Here is a 17,929-nt window from a genome sequence, read left to right as displayed (position 1 = left end):
CATCTGATAGCCATCATCTCCATCCACACATCCTCTTCTTCAAAAAAAAAAAGATCTCAGTATCAGTTAGCTCAAGCGTCTAAATTAGGAGGTCCTGGTTGAGCCCCCAGCTGTGACTTCTGCCCAGCTGTTTCCCTTCGTATTGCAGTGTTGAGAGAACAGACTCAGGACACTAACTTATATCAAGCACACCAATAAGTCAACTAAATGACCAATAACATCATTAATGCACCAGTAGCATCTCATGGTTATTTATATCACTTTGCACACAGCTATGAAGCTACTAATCAAGTCTTATGAACCACACATGATGCTATTGAGTCACCCTTCCCTCCCACACCACTTAGCACTAGGATGCACATCTACCCCACTTGCTCTGCCCTCCCACAACAAGTCTTTCCAACATAGACCTGATGTAGAGTCCAGCAGGTGGTTCAAGGAGCATCACTTCAGCATTCTTGTGGGCTTGGGTCTTCAGGCTTCACTATCATCCATGGACACCTGCACTCCCTCAGTCAGCTGATCTCAAATTTATCTCATTTTATTCATTATTCTCTTATTTCAGGAGCCTCTTTTTCTGCCACATTCATGCTTCTCTTACCCCAGTCTCCTCCCAAACAGCCAATCCACCTGAATTATTTCTTCCTCAGTTTTGCCACATCCATAACTAAGCCTGACACTTCCGATATCATTACCTTGGCAATCTCAGCTTCATGTGGTATTACTAATATGGTGCAGGTGGCCTTGAAAGGTTTTACCCTGCAAGAGCTGCTTCAGACACTCCATAATTATCTGGTTCCTCCTTGTTATATATTGTTTACTTTATACACTCCAAGACAAATCATTCAAGTCCAGCTTTAATTCCCATGCCCAGCTCTAGTTACCTACCAGCACTTTCTTATCTTAGACAGTTTGCATAGCAGAGCAACATGTTTTGTACTTCTACAGCATCCCACTCTCTCAGCTGCTTAATTACACGTCTTTGTCCTTGAAGTGCTCTTGAGAAAGTCTCCTGATACCCTACAAAGGACTTAATGGATCACACAGCCTAGTTCTCCAGAGGGAGTTTGTGCCTACAGTGGGTTTCTTCTGCTAACACACACCAGTGTCACAGAAAACTATTTGCATTTTAACTATTTGTTCTTTAAATACACTTAGATCCCATTCCCACATATCCTACATCAAGGATGGATACGCAGAAGTACAGAAGGCATAATCTTATGCACTTGCACTAAGTCTTCTCAGGGGATCAACACCCTAAACAGTAGGAAAGGGCAGAAAAGATTATCCAGTCCTTGGGGTTGTATTACATACAACATATCCCTTTAGCATATAAGGGGGTTTTCTGTCACAACAGCAACACACACTGCATTTCTAGTGCAAGTTCAAACATCTGAGCTAGAATTATCCATGGGAATACTGCTCTGATTGCATCCCCAAGGCAGACAGCTGCAGCATCTGCTGATCTACAACTTTGCTATAGCTTAAAAAAAATTCCAACTACCTTCTGTCACAGTCTTTAGACAATACAGAACATAGCTCACAAAGAGCATTATTGATTTTTTGAAATGGGAGTCAAAAGAAAATCTTGTGTTTCCAGGAATACAATCACTCGAAGGCTTTTCTGTGTCATTTTTTCCAAACTAAAGTGTTTAAAGCCTCTCATCATACAATGATAACAATTTACGTTAGTATCTTTCACAAGTAGGTGGTGCTAGGAATGCTACAGAGTAGAGCACTAGCACGAATCAATACTCCAACCAAGTTACGCTGCTGTACAGGGACTTGCATACACATGATCAAACAGCAGATATGTTAGGGTGAAAGGAGCACCACCTCCAGAGGGATCTGTGTTTTTTGAAAAGCCAGGTAAAGTGCAGAACACCTCAGTTGTACACTGCTCTGCTACTACAAACATTTAAGCTAGTACATAACTGCAGAAACATTGCAAAACAGCCCAGTCTAAAAGTGCAGAACACAGAGAGACATTTGCTTGGCATATGTGTACTCACATACTGAGAAAAGAGCTAAGATAATACCTTCACTTAACTAAGGAACAGGAGGATGCACAACCTGATCTTAAGAAGGCAGGTTACTTTCTACAGGATCTTCACTGAAGTGCCTTAATAACACACATAGAGCAAGGAGATGCCCCAAGATGCTACATCACGCCTTGTGGAAGTTTTTCCTCTGGTAACCAGGGCTGCAAAACCTGCCTGAACATGCCCTTGTACCTAAAGGCAGCAACAAGAAGCTCATTCCTTCAGTAATTACATTACATGCTCAGACAGGGAACAGGGATACAGGACACAAATAAAGAAACAGCTAAACTCAGCACATAAAACCAGTATGGAAAAAACCTCAAAAGCACTCACCTAAACTTCAGGTTTTTTCCTCAAGTCAGCAAAACTTAAAGAACTGCAGCCTTTAGAATAACAGACTAACAGAAAAGAGCTCCCCATTAAATTCTATAGAAATAAACCTTCCTGTTCTCTCTTAGTTTTATTTCCTCTCCCAAACCTTTCAGTCACACTCAGCTATAACTAAGCTGGTATTTGTACTCATGGCTCATCCATGTTGTAATTAAGTAGGAAGCCATATCAGTGACTCCCATCAGCACTACTTTATTGTAAGCACCTGCACTGCGGTGGGCCTTTACAGACAGAAATCTCCACAGGGGTTTTAAATGGGTGACTCCAGCTGCAAGGTCAGCTCATCATCACCCAGCACAACAGCAGCATCGGCGCAACTCCTTGGGGATGCTTAGGGATTCCATGGCCTTAGAGGTCTTTTCCAAACTAAATTATTCTTTGATTGGTATCCTATGCCTTGCTCTGCTGCACGTGATCTCAATAGCTGAGGCTAAATACCTACAAATCACTCTTTAATTACAAACCATGTTGATTACAATTAGTTGCCTGGCTTCTAGGAATTTATAAAAATGACCTGCTTCAGAAGCTACCAGTAAGTCTAATGTGCAAAAACATTGGAAAGTAATAGGGTGCAGTAATATCTCTCTGTACATGGCAATTGGCTTCTGCCTCAATTTTTCGTGGTGAAATTTCCCCTGGTGAAATTTGAGAACGGCGGAATGGGAGCAACTGTTGCAGTAAGAGATGGAAGGTGATCCATATGCTGAACACAGGAGCTGCTTCTTTGAGAGAAAGGCCCACAGAGAGATCTTAAATGATAATAGACAATGATAGTCCGTAGTTTCTGAAGTACACAGGATGAATGGAAATTATTCGTGGGAGAGAAATGTAAGTAGTTGATTAGTAAGACCACAGCCAGGATATTTGCTGGATTACTGCCCCACCTGCCCAAGCAGCCATGTATATTTTTTTGTTTCCACTATGTCATTGTGCAGCTTGGCTCACGCTCCTTGGAGAAGAGGAGGCTCAGGGGGGACGTCACCGCTCTTGACAGCCCCTGACAGCAGGCTGTGATGGTGGGGGCAGGTCTTTTCTGCGTGCCTGCAGTGAGAGGGACATAAGAAATGGCCTCAAGCTGGGACAGTGGAGATTCAGATTAAATATGAGAAAATTTTTGTTTCACTGTTCGAGTTATCAGGCATTGGAATTGGTTGCCCGGCTGGTGGAGTTGCCATCTCTGGGGGTTTTCAAGTGGATCTGGCACTGGGTGATATGGTTTAGTGGCTTGGGGGTAACAGTGGTGGCGCTGGGCTGGCGCGTGGACTGGATGAACTTGAAGATCTTGTCCACCATCGCCGATTCCTTGATGATTCCACGATTCCCCTGACTCTAAGCGCTTGCGTCCCCGGCCCGGCTGCGTTTCCATGGCGACGGGCGGACGGACCATAGAGAAGGCGCCGTCCCCCGGCCAGAGAGGCTCCTGCGGCTGGGGGCGGGGCTATGCAAATAAGGGACCCGGGTACCCTCACGCGCGATGGCTGCCGGGAGGTGCCGGCGGCTTCACTAGCCAGGACGCAAAATGGCCGCGGGGCGGGGCTGGGGGGTGCGCATGCGCGACTGTGCCGTGCGACCGCGGAGCGGCGGGGGAGCGCCGGTACCGGACGCAGGTAGGAGGCGCCGAGCGTCTCTCCCGCCTTATCGCTGGCCCCGGTTTGTCTCCCTGCCTGTAGTGTGGTGGGGCGGGGGCCCCCTCTCCGCTCAGTAATAAGGTGGTTCGGGTACGGTGGGAGAGACACTACCCCCTAGTGGGCCGCCTTTGTAGGGTGGGGGGTTCCCCCTTCCCTGCAGTGGTAGAGCCCTGGCGGGTACTTCCCTTCATTATCGTGGGCGATCCTACTTTGGGCTGGGGGGTGATTTCGCACTCTGGTGTCAGTGCCCGTGGGCAGGGGGCTTAGCCCTGGAGCCGGTCGGGGTTTGGCTCCTGGCAGGGAGAGGCGGTTCTGGCATTGCCCTCTTCTCCTGGAGTGTGCAGCGGGTCTCTGGTGTCCCTGTTACACCTTCCCCTCACCTGGCAGGCTTCAACCCACTGCCGTGGAGCCTGCGGGAGAGCCCGCCAGGGAAGGGTGGCAGTGCCTCTGGAGAACCCGCTAGGGAAGGATGGCACTGGCCCTGCCTGGCCACCCCTTCCTCTACCAGGGCTGCCAGGCCTCCCTTTAGCGTGGAGGGCCCTTGTGCATGGGGCACAGGGGATGGCAGCGCTACTTGGGCACGTCCAAAGTCACGGTGTCTCCATCTCCAGCCTGACTCTGCAGGCATTGCCTGGCTCCCTGTGCTCCTGTCCTGCACGTGGGACGTCAGCGGCTGCAGTTGGTGACCCAGTGCTGTGCTTTCCAGCCATAAACGCCCCAGAGATCCCTGGTGGCCTCGGCAGCTGGGCTTCTTCCAGCCCTTCAGTCAGTGGCGTGTGGCCTCGTGGCGGCGGCTGGGGCCCTGCGGGGGGACGGTGGCTTTGGGAGGTTTGTATGGGTGAAGAGACTCCGTGTCCCCGGGAAGATGTGTGGCAGAAACTCCTGGTGGCTGCACTTGCCAGAGTGGTAAAAGTTGCTTCTCACCTGGTGCTTCCTGTTAAGTCCTAATAAAGAACAGGCAGTATCTGTGCAGTAATCTCAGCTCCTTTGAACCAACTCCTGGGGGTTGTATTCAATGATGATTTCATATTTACTTCTAGATTTGTAATTTGAGGCCAGAGTTACCTGGCAATGGTTCCCATCCTAGTGTTGTGAGGTCCTCTACAGGATTAGCGCTTATATTGACAGCAAATAATGGAGAACAATTTTTTAAATACATCTAACACTCCTCCTTTACACTGTAAAACATTGAATTGTTTAGACATGGGACATCGCGTGTTGTTAAGGTAAAAGCCTCACCAAGTTCCAAGGCTATGAGATCTGCCCAGTTATCTCTATTGACAAGCCTTGTTTTCTTGTTAGGGAATGACGTCTGATTGAACAAGATTGCTCAGCTGGAGTACAGCTCCATGGAAGTTACCAGCTGGTTCAAGGTGTTAATTGTCTGTGTGGCAGTTGTTTGCATGTATGAACTCAGCAGGAGTGATGGAAGCACTCGATGGAAGTACATGACTGCTTGTAATAAGAAGGGTATTACTTAACCTCATAGTACACGGTCATCGGTGATTGTTGAATTGGTAAACAGTACTGGGAAACACCCTCATAGCCTCTTGCAGTCATGTTTCTGTGCCTGATCCAGGTGGTTTCAAAGGTTTCATTGCTTCACCCTTCAGATACCAGGCTGCTGGGAGCCTGCTGTTGGGGTGTTTGTTCATGTTTCACACAGGACTCTGTTTAGTGTTCCCTCCAGAGTCCTTGTTACTAAGTGGATTATCCAAGGGTGTTAGGATTTTAGAAGAAGTATGGAGTGGAGAACCTGAGAGCTTTGGATCTATATTCACCTCTGAAACGGTGCACAAGATCAAAGTTTAGTCAGAGGAGGCTAAATTTTGTGGAGTGTGTATCTAGGAAGGAGCTTTCCTGGGATAGAAATAGGATTTTGACAGGGATTTTTTTAAGTGGGGGCTCTTTTGATTTCATTCATTCAAATACCTCTGTGGAGGGATTTCTCATTTTACTGACAGAGTTCTCCCAAAATCCAAGTAGCTTCATGAGCTGAGGACCCTCTGAGATGCCTTGTGTTGTGGAGCTGTCCTGGGGTACCATGCGTGGGAGGGAAGGAGTGTGCAGAACCTGGTCTGTGCTCCCAAAATGGGCTCATCACTGATGGATAAGCCTGACCAGACAAAGACATCCATGGCTGTCACTTGCAGGGTCTGGGAGGAATTGATGTGCCCAGCACCAGGCATTTTGCTGGGACAGGTCACAGGACATCAGCTCTTTCACAGGTGCCGCTCCAGCCCAGCTTCCCTGTGAATGGGGCTAGACTGCCAGCAGCCCGGTCCTGTCTGGCTGTGACAAATGTCTGTAAATAGGGTTTTCTCTCAGGTGGTTTTTCCAGCTGCTGGGTGGACTTTTTGTGTGGCAGTTGCAGAGATACAGAGCTGGTGTATTTGGCCCTCTGTTAGTAACCCCCTCAAAACCCAGAATATGCAGCAGAGGCGGTGTAGTGGCAGCTCAAGCAAGCATAGACATATCCTGAATTATTACTTGGGATATTCCAGCCTGCATTACCCACACAGGAGAGAATGAATACAAGAGTCATCCTGATACTGTGGTCAGGTCTGCAGATGGCTGTTGCAGGTTGCTGAGTAGCAATTTCAGCACATAAAAATCATCTGGCCCTGCTTAACAGGCTGGCTTGAGCCAAGATTCGCATGTATGGCTCTGCTGCTGGCTCAGTACAAGTGGCTTCAGCTGTGGAAGGCTGGAGCTCAGCCTTGTTGTAAGGCCAAAGCATTGCTGAATCACCATGGGACACGAGGACTCGTGAATCCAGCTGTGAGCTGGCTAGGAAGTTAGAGCAGATGTGTGAGCCCCAAGCTGTGGTGTGTTCCAGACACAGCTGTATGCCAGCACTCTCAAACAAAAGCAGTGCTTTCCTGGTAGCCAGTGTTCCAACATCCTCCTCAGGAAGATAAGATCTGTGGACGTCACTGGCAGGAGCCAGATGTCAAATGCAGAGGAGGAAGTTTCTCAAATAAAGACTCATTGCTTTCTAATTTATGAGCTTGTTGCTTTATGACTGTGTTAGAAGTTCAGCATCAATGAATGATAGCTATTCCCTCCTGCAGCTCCTTTTCCCATTACTTCTAACAGCCTCATGTTGAAAAGTTCTGACATACTCCATGAGTAATTCTCCATCCTAAGGAAAAGGTTATGAAAATACCACTGTGGCAAGCTTAAATAACACAGTGCTTTGGGTGTAGAAGTAAAATCTGCTTTTTACAGAGAACTGTGATTTGTTTCTTCTTAACTGCACATTTGCAGGTGGGGAGGGAAAAATATCTATCAAATGACCTAATGGCTGTACTAGCAAAAGTGACATCACTTGCAAATATCAGCTGGCTGGAGGGGTTGCACATCTGTGAGGGAGTGATGAGGGGGCAGAAGGAAAGAAAGTGGAACTTTACTCTCTTTGAACAGCGCTGTAGCATATATATGACAAAATGAGGTGTCTCTGGAAAGCTCAACAGCTGTGGTTTGTGCGACATGTGCTCAGTGAAGCACTCTTTGATGGGGACAGTGTGAAGTGCAGCACTAACACCAAGGCTTGAGCGGGCTCTGCTTTCAAACAGGTTTTGGATAGCAAAGGCAAGCCCAGGATAAGAATCACGCTAGTGGACCACATTGTTGGTCTGTCTCTCCCCACATCCTGCCCCACGGTGGCAGCAGGAGATGCTGTTTAGGGGAAGAGTATGTGAGCCTGGGCACCATCTGTGGCCTTTCCACTTGTCCACCCCCAGCCTGCACAGCTGGCTTGGGGCTGCTGGGGCGGATTTCCCCGCCTCGTTTCCTTTAGTAGCTGTTTGTGTACAGCTGTTTTCCATGAATTTGTCTAATCCTTTGAACCTGCTGCCCAGCTCACTAATATCCTTTGGCAGCAAATGTCAGGTGTTTACTACCTGTCAGGTAAAGAAATATTTTCGTGTGCTTTAAACTGATTTCCTGCTAGTTACAGTGAATGTTCCCAGTTCTTGTGTCCCCAACAGTTCCATGAGGGGGCCCAGCACTGTAATGTCTTCATCTGCTCTTCAATCAGTCCTCCACAGAAGGCTCTTGGTGAGAGACAGAGAACTTACCTGTGGGACAGTTGGCTTAACTCTCCCTTCTTCTTAACCTTTGTCTTTACATATCATGATTCCTTTCCAATTCTTGACCATACAAAATGAAGTTTCCCCTTGAGGCTTGTCTGTCTTTAATTACATCTATAAAGGTTCATTGTCAGGCTGAATTCCCTTCTAAGCAGTGTCTTCCTTTTATCTGGCCATGGGTTTTGGCCTGGCAGGGATGCGGAATGGTGTCTGAGCTCCACAAGGGCTCTGCAGTTGGATCCAGTTGAGGTCTAGTGCTTTGGCTGAGAGTGGAGCCGAGATACATTTTCAATCTAGTGATATAATTGATTGGAACAAGTGCTGTTCCTGCTCCTTCGGAGCTAGTTATGAGGAATTCCTTGGCCTACGCAGAGCAGATGGTTATTTTTGCTTTTCTAATCTCGCCTAGAAGTGGTCAGACTCATGGCTTCGGGGAAATGCTGAACCGGACTGGCGTTTCATCAGGTTTCATACCCAGACGTTTATTCTTCTGCTTGATTTTCTGCTTAGACTTGCTGCAGCTGGTGTTGCAAGCCCAAGAGGCTGGTGTGGTGCGTTGGTTCCTATTTCTTATGTGTTCAGTCTTATCCCACCTTGCAAGCCCCCACGATGTGTCTGAGTTGAGTGAATGCAGACCCTGGAAGGCTGAAGCAGGAGTGACACACAGCCCCTTATCTTGCTTTTGAGAGCACCAGGATAACAACCTTGTTGTCACCCTTTGTGTGTGTGTGCTGTGAAAAGGGCTTCTCATGATGGCATGGGCTGGAGGAGCTGACTTGTACTGATTTAAGAAACCCTTGTGTCTCACATAAGTGCCTTGTGGTTTTGTGCCTTTGGTCTGTAGCAACTTAGTGTGAGAGAGGGCTCAGCCTGAAAAGCACAAGAGAACATTTCTGGCCCCACCCCCTGGCCATGAGCTCCAGTCAGTGCAGGTGTGGGGAATCCTCCTCTCACATTCAGCCCCTTGTGAACATACAGCGTCTTGTTCTGGTCTGAGGCTGCTGTGTCCATGTGTTTTATTTCTGTGTATATTGCTGTCCAGCCAAAGCATCTTTATTTCAGACTATGGTCCTAAGATTTAGGCCACTCCAAGACAAGCTGGACAGCTGCTAAGGCACTTATGGTCACTTTTATTGCATGGTGGCAGCATGCCTGCTGCAGTCGTGTTCTGGTTGTGTCTCTTCATGCCACAAAGCAGCAGCACTGCTCGCCATAAATAACTCCTGTCTGAGCCAGCCCAGGTGCAGTCAGCTGTGACTGCTTGGGGAAAGCGGTGTGCATGTGTGAGGTTACATCACAGCTGTTGTCATTTTTATTTGGGTAAAAATTTACATTAGTACCTAAAAATACCAGTGACTAGGTGTGTTTTCTGAAGCCTGCTTTTGTTTGCAGCTATCTAGCTTGATTCCTCCTGTGACCTTGCCTTTAAAGAGCTGGATTAATTGTCTACTTGCTGGATAACAAAGAACATTACAGGGTAAAGGACAGGGCAGGCTGCTCAGGAGGAGACAGTCATACCCCCAGGAGCCCACAGCCTGGCTTCAGCTTAATGAAACAGCTTTAGTGCAGCAGACAGCTTCTAGTCTCTTAAATCCCCTCCAATCCACTTTGGAACAGCTCCTCAAAGCAATATGAATTCTGATTTCTGCAGACAAAGATTTACCAATGAACTTGATTCAACTTCTACTTCATTTAAGAAAATTAACCTGGTTTTGTTTTATTTTATTTATTTTTTTCTCTCCTGCAGGAGCAACAATGGATTGGCCCCAGCAAAGATGTAGTAGGTGTTGGGAGAAGACATCTCACCTGAAATGGAGGTGATCAAAGGAGCTGAATACTGACTGCACCAAAATGGGGCTGCGACTGCTGGCTTGTCTTTTCCATTTGCCCACTGCAGTGATCTACGGGTCTCTGTCGCTCTTTGTTTCCATTTTGCACAACGTGTTCCTCCTGTACTATGTGGACACCTTCGTCTCTGTTTACAAGATTGATAAACTGTCCTTTTGGATAGGAGAGGTTAGTTTTTTTCCATAGGCTTCTGTGCTCTTAAGTAGGAAACTCTGAAACCAAGATTGCTCCTTGCTAGAAATGTGAAAACTGTTAGTTATAACAGCAGTGTTCCCTTTTGGAGAGGGAGCAAGGGAGCCTTCCACGTGCTAACTTAGGCTTTTCAGTTTTTCCCACTTACATAAAAATAGAACAAGCAGGGATAGAAAATGCAGAGAGTTCTTAAGACTGCCTTTCCTCTGGGGACGTTGGGGTGTTTCACAGGCAGTGAAAACCAGTGGCTTCACTGCCAGTTACCCCAAACAGGGGCATCCTACAATGGTGATGTGGCAGGGAAGGTGTGCTGGGACAGTTCCTGCTGGTGGCTCAGTGTGCCAGCTCAGCACTTCTTGCTTTGGTGACAGAACTGAGCTGTCCTGTGGTTTGTTTCACTATCCTGTTTTCTTTCCCAGACAGTGTTTCTGATCTGGAACAGCCTCAATGACCCTCTGTTTGGCTGGCTGAGTGACCGAGTGTTCCTTAGCACGCAGCAGTAAGTGAAGTTCTCTTTCACAAGAGTCTGGGAAGTTGTTTAGTCTCTGGGGAAGATGATGTCAAATTGGCACCTTTAAAATGATGGCATGGGAATGATTTATTGGGCATGGAACTCTTAAATACCTCCTTTTCGTGGCATCTTTGAAGCTCAGTGCTCATGAATGTTGTTTCAGTACTTGACTGTACAGAGAAAGTCACACACCTATTGGGTGGATCTGACCCTAACCTTTAACAGTCATGAGTGGTGCAGAACCTAAAATGTGGGCATCTAAAATCTTGAGTCCCTGATGTATGAGCAAGCCTCTTAGTGGGGTGTTAGAGAGTATCTGTACATGGTTTGGGAGGCACAAGGGGGGAAAGTATAGTTATTTCCACATGGAATGCCTCATATCAGTTGTTCCCAAACTCTCTAGGATGGGAGCTGAGGCAAGACAGCTCTGTATTGTTGGCCATTAGCATTTCTCATGTATTTACGTCAACATTTTAATGAAAATTGTGGCGTGGCTTCCTGCAACTAGTAAAAACTCATGAAAATCGTTTACATTGTGCAAAGTGCAGACAGTATAGCATTGTCAGGGAGAGAAATGCTCTGAAGAAAAAAAAAAATCTCTTTTCTTTTGGCCTTCTTAAACCCATATTTTCAGTATATTCACCATTAGCTGAGAAGGTACCTGATGGGGGTGGTTGTTACTTGAGCAAAAGCTGTATTTGTGTGTATGCCACTTACATGACTTCCTTGGAGAGGAGGAATATGTGATCATGCAGGATTTTGTCCAGGTACCTAAATTTTTTTTCTTCTTCTGTTGCAGGGCAGGAGCAGAGATTTCCTCTCCTGAAGTAGTTCTGAAGAGGCTCAGAGCACTAAGCCACAATGGCCCCCTCTTTGCCATTTCTTTCCTGGCTTTCTGGGTTGCCTGGGCTCATCCTGGTTTGCAGTTCCTCCTTTGCCTTTGCATGTATGACAGCTTTCTCACCATGGTCGACCTCCATCACAACGCCTTGCTTGCAGACCTGGCTGTTTCAGCAAAAGACAGGACTAGCCTCAACTTCTACTGCTCCCTCTTCAGTGCCATAGGCTCCCTGTCTGTCTTCATGTCCTATGCAGTGTGGAACAAGGAGGACTTCTTTTCCTTTCGCATATTTTGCGTCCTGCTGGCCCTCTGCTCCATTGTTGGTTTCACCCTGTCCACGCAGCTGCTCCGCCAGCGGTTTCAGGCTGATGGGAAGGCAAAATGGGACCAGGAATCAACCCTAAAAGAGTAAGGGTCACCAATTCTCAGCAGGGACAAAGGCCTGGCATAGATTCTTGTCTATTGATACAGTTTTCAGGATCAGCTGTCACACTGGCTCCTCTGAAAACAGAAGAAAACTGTCTTGTGTCACCCCTAGTCCAAACTGGAGGCAGAGGCCTGACCCCCTGTATGGCCATCCAGTGTTTGGAACATTAAATGAGTTCATGTCTAGAGCACCCAGTGAGGCCTGTGAGTGGTAAAATGTCAGAACCAGCTTATGAAAGCATTCCTGCTTGAACGTGAGACCACATTACTGCCCATGCCCTACAGAGTTGGACAAGTGAATGTCTCACCCTGTTATTCACTTCAGCTGCCTGATAGTGGCTGAGCTGTTGGTAGGCCACACCAAGCTGATTTTCCCTGTTCAGCTCCTTCCTTGGGCTGCCTCACTTGTCATCTCTTGTTATAAGCTGCCAGCATTATGCTGCAGTAGCAGCAGATCCTGATGAGATCTGCCAGGTGAGCTGACTGCAGGGACCTGGAAGAGGAACATATGTGTAGTGGAATGGCTAATAAGATGAGAATGCATTTATGGACAGAAATGTGAATTTTGTGTTAAGACAGATGTTCTTTGTTGCAACACGTGTTGCCTGTGCTTCTTACTAGCATTAAGCAATCACTATTGTAGACTCCACTGTTTTGATTGGTCCAGGAAGACAAAAGGTTGGGATGGGAGCTGAGGAGAGACAGCTCTGCATCTACACGGGGAGAGCTGGGGACTCTGTCCTGCTTGCTGTGAGGGATTTATGGTTGCTTTTTATCCCTCCTTTTTCTTTAGGCTGTACATTGAGAAACATTCCGTCCCCCAGGAGAAGAGGATCACCCTGGCAGAGTATCTCCAGCAGCTCTCCCGGCATCGCAACTTCCTCTGGTTTGTCTGCATGAATCTCATCCAGGTAGGCACAGAAGTGACACGCTGCAATTCAGAGGGTGAGCGCTGGCTCTGGCTGTTTGAGATGGTGATTCAGCAGTATGTGAGTTCCCCAGGAAGGGCAAAGATGTTTCCAGCACCCACTTGCTCTTGGAGCCTCCTGCACATGCTGGCTGATTCAGCAGCTGGTAGCCACTCTCCCTGCTTGTGACCAAGGATATTTCCTGAGCAAGCTGTGGGATGCTTCTTCCTCTCTCTGCAGCGTAGGCTGGGTTATGGGGGCTGACTGAGCTCTGTGCAGCCCATATGGGGTGCAGAAGCCCAGGGCTTGGCTCACAGAGGGGATGAGTTCAGGAGTGCTGTTTGCTGGCGTGGCTATCAGCACAGTCTCCTTTCCCTTTCCGTTTTCCTGAGGCTCACGTCACTCTTCTCACTGTCCAGCTGGATCCACCTCCCAACTGGCTTTTACCATTTCTGTTCTTCATCCTCTTCAGTGATTACTACCAAATGCTGGCAGCCTGCCCAGCTTTGTGTGCTGGAATCATGGCTCCCTGGGGATCCCTCAGTTCCCCTCAGGCAGGCTCTTGATACTGGTCTGCATCTTTGTGTTCAAGCCTCGCTGCCTTACCAATGTCTACCTGCCAGCTGCCTCCTCCCTTCTGCCATGCCACTGTCTCCCCCAAAGCCTCGTGGTCACTGCTGTCATCTGCTGGCCCTGTCTGTCCCAGAAGCACTGTGTTGTACAGCTGGGCAGTGGGGCTGACCCCGGGCACGCAGTGGGCATGGCTGATGGCATTGCAGCTTTCCAATCTCAGCCAGCAGTGTCAGAAATGCCACAGCCAAGGTCTTGCTCTGGTGAAGTACTCCAGGCCCATCCTGCATGATCCCCTGGCATGGGGCTCCTAGGACAACAGCGCCCAGAGGGCTGTTAGCTTTTTCTGTTCTTTCTCACTGCTGTTCCTGCTGACCAGCTCGTCTGCATGCTGCCTTCACAGGTTTTTCACTGCCATTTTAACAGCAACTTCTTCCCTCTGTTCCTGGAGCACCTGCTGTCAGACCAGATCTCTGTCTCTACTGGATCCTTCCTGCTCGGTGAGTCTCAGGTGGGACTGGGGGGAGCAGGTGAGTTAGGTAAGACCTGGCCTGAGTCTGGGTTTGCTCTTCCCAAACTCCATCTGGGTAGAGGTGTGCTCACATGCAGGACTCTGGGCTGTGAAATTCACACATGCACGCACCCCACATGCTTCCCTGGGACCTCTGAGTTTTCCTCCCTGGCCACAGAACTAACTTGGAGGCTTTTCTAGTAAGGACAAGCCTGGTGTGCTGGACACCAGACTCCAGAGAGGTATTGCTCTGAGCACTAGAGGCTGCAGATAGTGTTCCCAGGATGCAGCAGAGAACACAGCCCTGGATTTTATCCCTTCTGCAGCATGTGGACCATTTCCAAGATGCCACAGATATGTGGGCATTGGTCCTAGAGTTACCCTGGGAGGGTTCTGTGCAGGCCAGGTCCGGTCAGGCAGTCCTGTCCCTCTTATTTCTGCTCCAGAGCTGAGTCAAAGCCTCTGCATGACACTGGGCAAGTCTTTTCCTCCTTCCTGTCCATGAGGTTGATGGAAGAAGGTCTCCCTCTGTAGGAAAGTGTGTGCTGTGCCACAAAGCCACGGAATAAATCTGCTGCAGCCTTCTGTATGTGCAGGGGAGCTACTCTGTATTGTTCTGCTGGCAGTAGCCAACTTTGCTGTCTTTCTCAGTGTCATGTCTGGGGGCATGGTGGAAACTGAAACTCCATCTAGCTGTTTGTGCCTCTCTCTCTGCTCAGGTGTTTCCTACATTGCCCCCCATCTCAACAACCTCTACTTCCTGTCGCTCTGCCGCCGCTGTGGGGTTTACGCTGTGGTGCGAGGACTCTTCTTCCTGAAGCTGGCTCTGAGTGTTGTCATGCTCCTGGCAGGACCTGATCAGGTGTATCTGCTCTGCATCTTCATTGCCAGGTAGGCAAGCAGTGGTCACTTCCCCTGCCCTCTGCCTCCTGGGAAGCAAAATGAGTTGTCCGTGTTTTAAGGAGAGGAGTGGAAGGCAGGGAACAGGGGGCAGGGTCCCTGCAGAATTCACAGGCTGTCCCACTGCAGAGCAAGTGATACTCAGGAGGTCATAGACCAGCAGGGCTGCTGGCAGCCTGCAGCTGCCTTTGCCAGCTGCCTTAGTGCTCATCTCCTCCTCTGCAGCCCTCGGTGTGTGCTGCAGCTGCCTGTGAGCCACAGGCCCAGTGTGTCCTGTCCCCAAGCCTGTCTGTGTGACAGGTCAGGACTGATCCGAGGTGTCACTGCAGGGTACAAAGGCTGATTGATAGTGGCGTTCCTCTCCTGTAACCAGGGCTTCTGAAATTCTTATTTCAAGTGTGGGGAAACCTTTCTCACCCTTGCCATTTTTTCTGATCTGTCACGTTTTCCTGTCATTTCTTGGTACCCCTATTCAGTACTTTGCCTGTTGTTCTGCAGCAACCGCGTGTTCACAGAAGGGACCTGTAAGTTACTCAACCTGGTGGTCACTGACTTGGTGGATGAGGATCTAGTCCTGAACCGTAGGAAGCAGGCAGCCTCAGCCCTGCTCTTTGGGATGGTGGCTCTGGTCACCAAGCCAGGCCAGACCTTCGCCCCTCTGATCGGCACCTGGCTGCTTTGTGCGTACACAGGTAAGGATGCTCCTGGGGAAAGCAGCAGAGCAGGACAGGGTAGACCTGTGAGTTCAGTGTCCTGTGCCCTGGGTGGGTGCAGAGGGCTCTTCAGTTGCTAACCTGTGCCCGGTCTCTGCCTCTCCACGGCCAGTCACTCAAAGAGAATGGGCAGAGGTCCATCTCGACTGTCCCCATTCTCACACTCTTCTCTGACACCAGGCTACGACATCTTCCAGCGCAACCCCCTAAACAACGTGGTGAGTGCCCAGCCAAAGCTGGAGTCTGCTGCGGCCTTGGAGCCAACTCTTCGCCAGGGCTGCTTTTACCTCCTCGTCTTCGTGCCCATCACGTGTGCGCTGCTGCAGCTCCTCAGCTGGTCACAGTTCAGCCTGCACGGGAAGCGGCTGCAGATGGTGAAGGCTCAGCGGCAGAGCCTGACACAAGGCCAAGCGCCAGATATCAAAACAATCTAAGGGTGCCTGAGCCCCCCAGGGTGCTGCTGGAGGGCAGGCAAAGGGCAGGGATGGTGGGCTGAGAGAGCCTGATGTTCACCGTTCAGCTGTGAAATGCTGTGATGCCAGTGTTTACTCATTCCAGGTGGTGATCACTGGGGAAGGCAGAGAAGTTCAGCATGTGAGGGGCCTGGGATAGATCACTTAATCTCAGGAGCAAGAACATTTTATTCCAGCCTGTCCCAGGGAGCAGAGAGCTGCTCATTCCAGCAAGGAGGTGCTGGGTTGCAGGTGCTAGAAACAGACACATCCCCAATGCACTTCTCTGCCCTGGCCATGGCTCTAGGGAGCCACAGCCTCTCTAGCTGAGCAGGAGGAAACTGCACAGGGAGTTCTTCCTTGCTAGAGCCTTGCAGCCTTGGGGAGTGGAGTGGGAGGCTCCTGAGGGACCAAGTGACCAAGGGAATGATTGCCAAACAGGATCAGGGATGAGAGGACCTTGAAGGCCTTTCCCAGTAACTGGTACAACCCTCCCACATACAGTGCTGTGGTTTTTGGACCAAATCCACTCTTAAGCATTTGTTGTTCCCAGGACAAGATCCTGCACAGCTAGGATGCTGAGTGTGCTGTTTTATGAGGTTCCCTCCTCTGTGGCCTTGTAGAGGGTGTTGTTGCTGGCCTGGGAAAGGTGGTGGGCTGAACTGAGTTCAGAGCCTTGAGCTGTATCATCCCATTGCATGTCATTTATCCCTCCTCTCCACAGCCCAGCTGTACCCTGAGCTCCCTCCCATTCTGGGCAAAGTCAGGGAACCAACCCCTAATCCAGCTGCTGGAAGTGCCTCCCTGCCCAGGGCCATCCCAGGTGACCTGGTGAGGCAGCCTGCAGGAGAGCACAAGCCTGGAGGAGACACCAGGTGTTGCCTTTGTGCCTTCGATTCCTCTTTGGAGCCTGTCTGACACAGTACTGGGCAATCACAGGGTTGGGATTTCACCCTGGTGGCGAGGGGCAGACACCTCAGCTCCTCAGCACTTGAAACAGTGCCCAAGCCCTAAGCCAGGGAACAAGGAGAGCAGGTGCTTTGGTCTCCCTGGTTTCAGCTGGGAGTCGAGCGACAGGTAATCACCAAAGGGGCCCCTGAGGCAAGGTGACTCCTCAATCCCTGTGATGTTTGGGGGCAGGCAGAAGGGATGTGCCAAAGCCTGCGCCTGCCTGCTGCAGGAGGGGGGCTTGGCAGGCAGCATTTGGAATTGCACTTTGAGGGATGTTCTTTGTTTAGTGCCAGGTTCCCTCTGGGGTCTCAGCCCACCAACCTGCCATCTTGCCTCAGGACATGGCTGCCTTCTGTGTTGGACCAAGACATTCCTGCCACGAGGCTGCTGTAGTTCTTAATGGTTCAATCATAAGTTATTTGTGCAACTTCTAACCAAGTTTGAGAATGATTCTCCATTTCATAAATTAAAGATTATCTTTTTCTGAATTGCTTGATGATTTTCTTCTAGGCAGCAGTTCTAGCCTGGCTGGGTAGATGTAGTGCTGTGGCTGTGTGGAGACAAGGGGACATCTCCTTCCCTACAAAACTGCACTGGGGCTTGGCTGTTTCTGCAGGGAGCAGAGGGATCACCTGCCTTTGAGGAGAGGTGTCACTTACCCCTGCTCCTGTGGAATGCCCCAGAGTCTGTCCTGTTCCTACACCAGTGGCTGCTGCAGACAAGACAGGATAGTCATAGGACTGGCCACTGTGCCATCTTCCCAGGGCCCACCCTGTGAGCCTGGCTTGACCCACTGCTCTCTCTGCAAACACCTGGGCTGGCACCAGCTCTTCTCACAACAGCAGTGGCATTATCCTTGCTCAGCCCAGGCTCCCCTGTCCCAGCCTTTCACCTGTCTGCAGTGACAGAAGTCTCAGGGATAATGCCTGTAGGGGAGAGTAGATTTGGACAC

General features: G+C 49.4%; 1 protein-coding gene across 2 annotated transcripts; it reads left to right on the top strand.

Moving 5' to 3' along the window:
* Positions 1–3,963: 3,963 nt before the first annotated feature.
* Positions 3,964–17,465, top strand: MFSD13A (major facilitator superfamily domain containing 13A). Of its 2 annotated transcripts, none has more exons than XM_048310933.1 (9): positions 3,964–4,039; positions 9,902–10,170; positions 10,614–10,693; positions 11,505–11,954; positions 12,766–12,883; positions 13,854–13,950; positions 14,681–14,852; positions 15,360–15,553; positions 15,755–17,465. In XM_048310933.1, the coding sequence occupies exons 2-9, from the start codon at positions 10,006–10,008 to the stop codon at positions 16,006–16,008; spliced, it is 1,530 nt and encodes a 509-aa protein (XP_048166890.1). In that variant the 5' UTR covers positions 3,964–4,039; positions 9,902–10,005; the 3' UTR covers positions 16,009–17,465. The 2 variants fall into 2 exon arrangements, with proteins under 2 accessions (XP_048166890.1, XP_048166889.1); XM_048310932.1 differs by lacking the exon at positions 3,964–4,039 and adding an exon at positions 9,559–9,631.
* Positions 17,466–17,929: the final 464 nt, after the last annotated feature.

Source organism: Corvus hawaiiensis, chromosome 8, assembly GCF_020740725.1.
Source record: "Corvus hawaiiensis isolate bCorHaw1 chromosome 8, bCorHaw1.pri.cur, whole genome shotgun sequence".
Classification (NCBI taxonomy): Eukaryota; Metazoa; Chordata; class Aves; order Passeriformes; family Corvidae; genus Corvus; species Corvus hawaiiensis.
Note: the sequence above shows the minus strand (reverse complement) of the source record. Positions and strands in the feature narration are given on the sequence as shown.

What these genes read in the sequence shown, in the direction of transcription:
- MFSD13A (XM_048310933.1), top strand. Translation starts at nt 10,006, where the DNA reads ATGGGGCTGCGACTGCTGGCTTGTCTTTTCCATTTGCCCACTGCAGTG. An exon ending in GTGTTCCTTAGCACGCAGCA is followed by an intron (nt 10,694 to 11,504) that starts GTAAGTGAAGTT and finishes CTTCTGTTGCAG; the next exon opens with GGCAGGAGCAGAGATTTCCT. An exon ending in CTCTGCATCTTCATTGCCAG is followed by an intron (nt 14,853 to 15,359) that starts GTAGGCAAGCAG and finishes GTTGTTCTGCAG; the next exon opens with CAACCGCGTGTTCACAGAAG.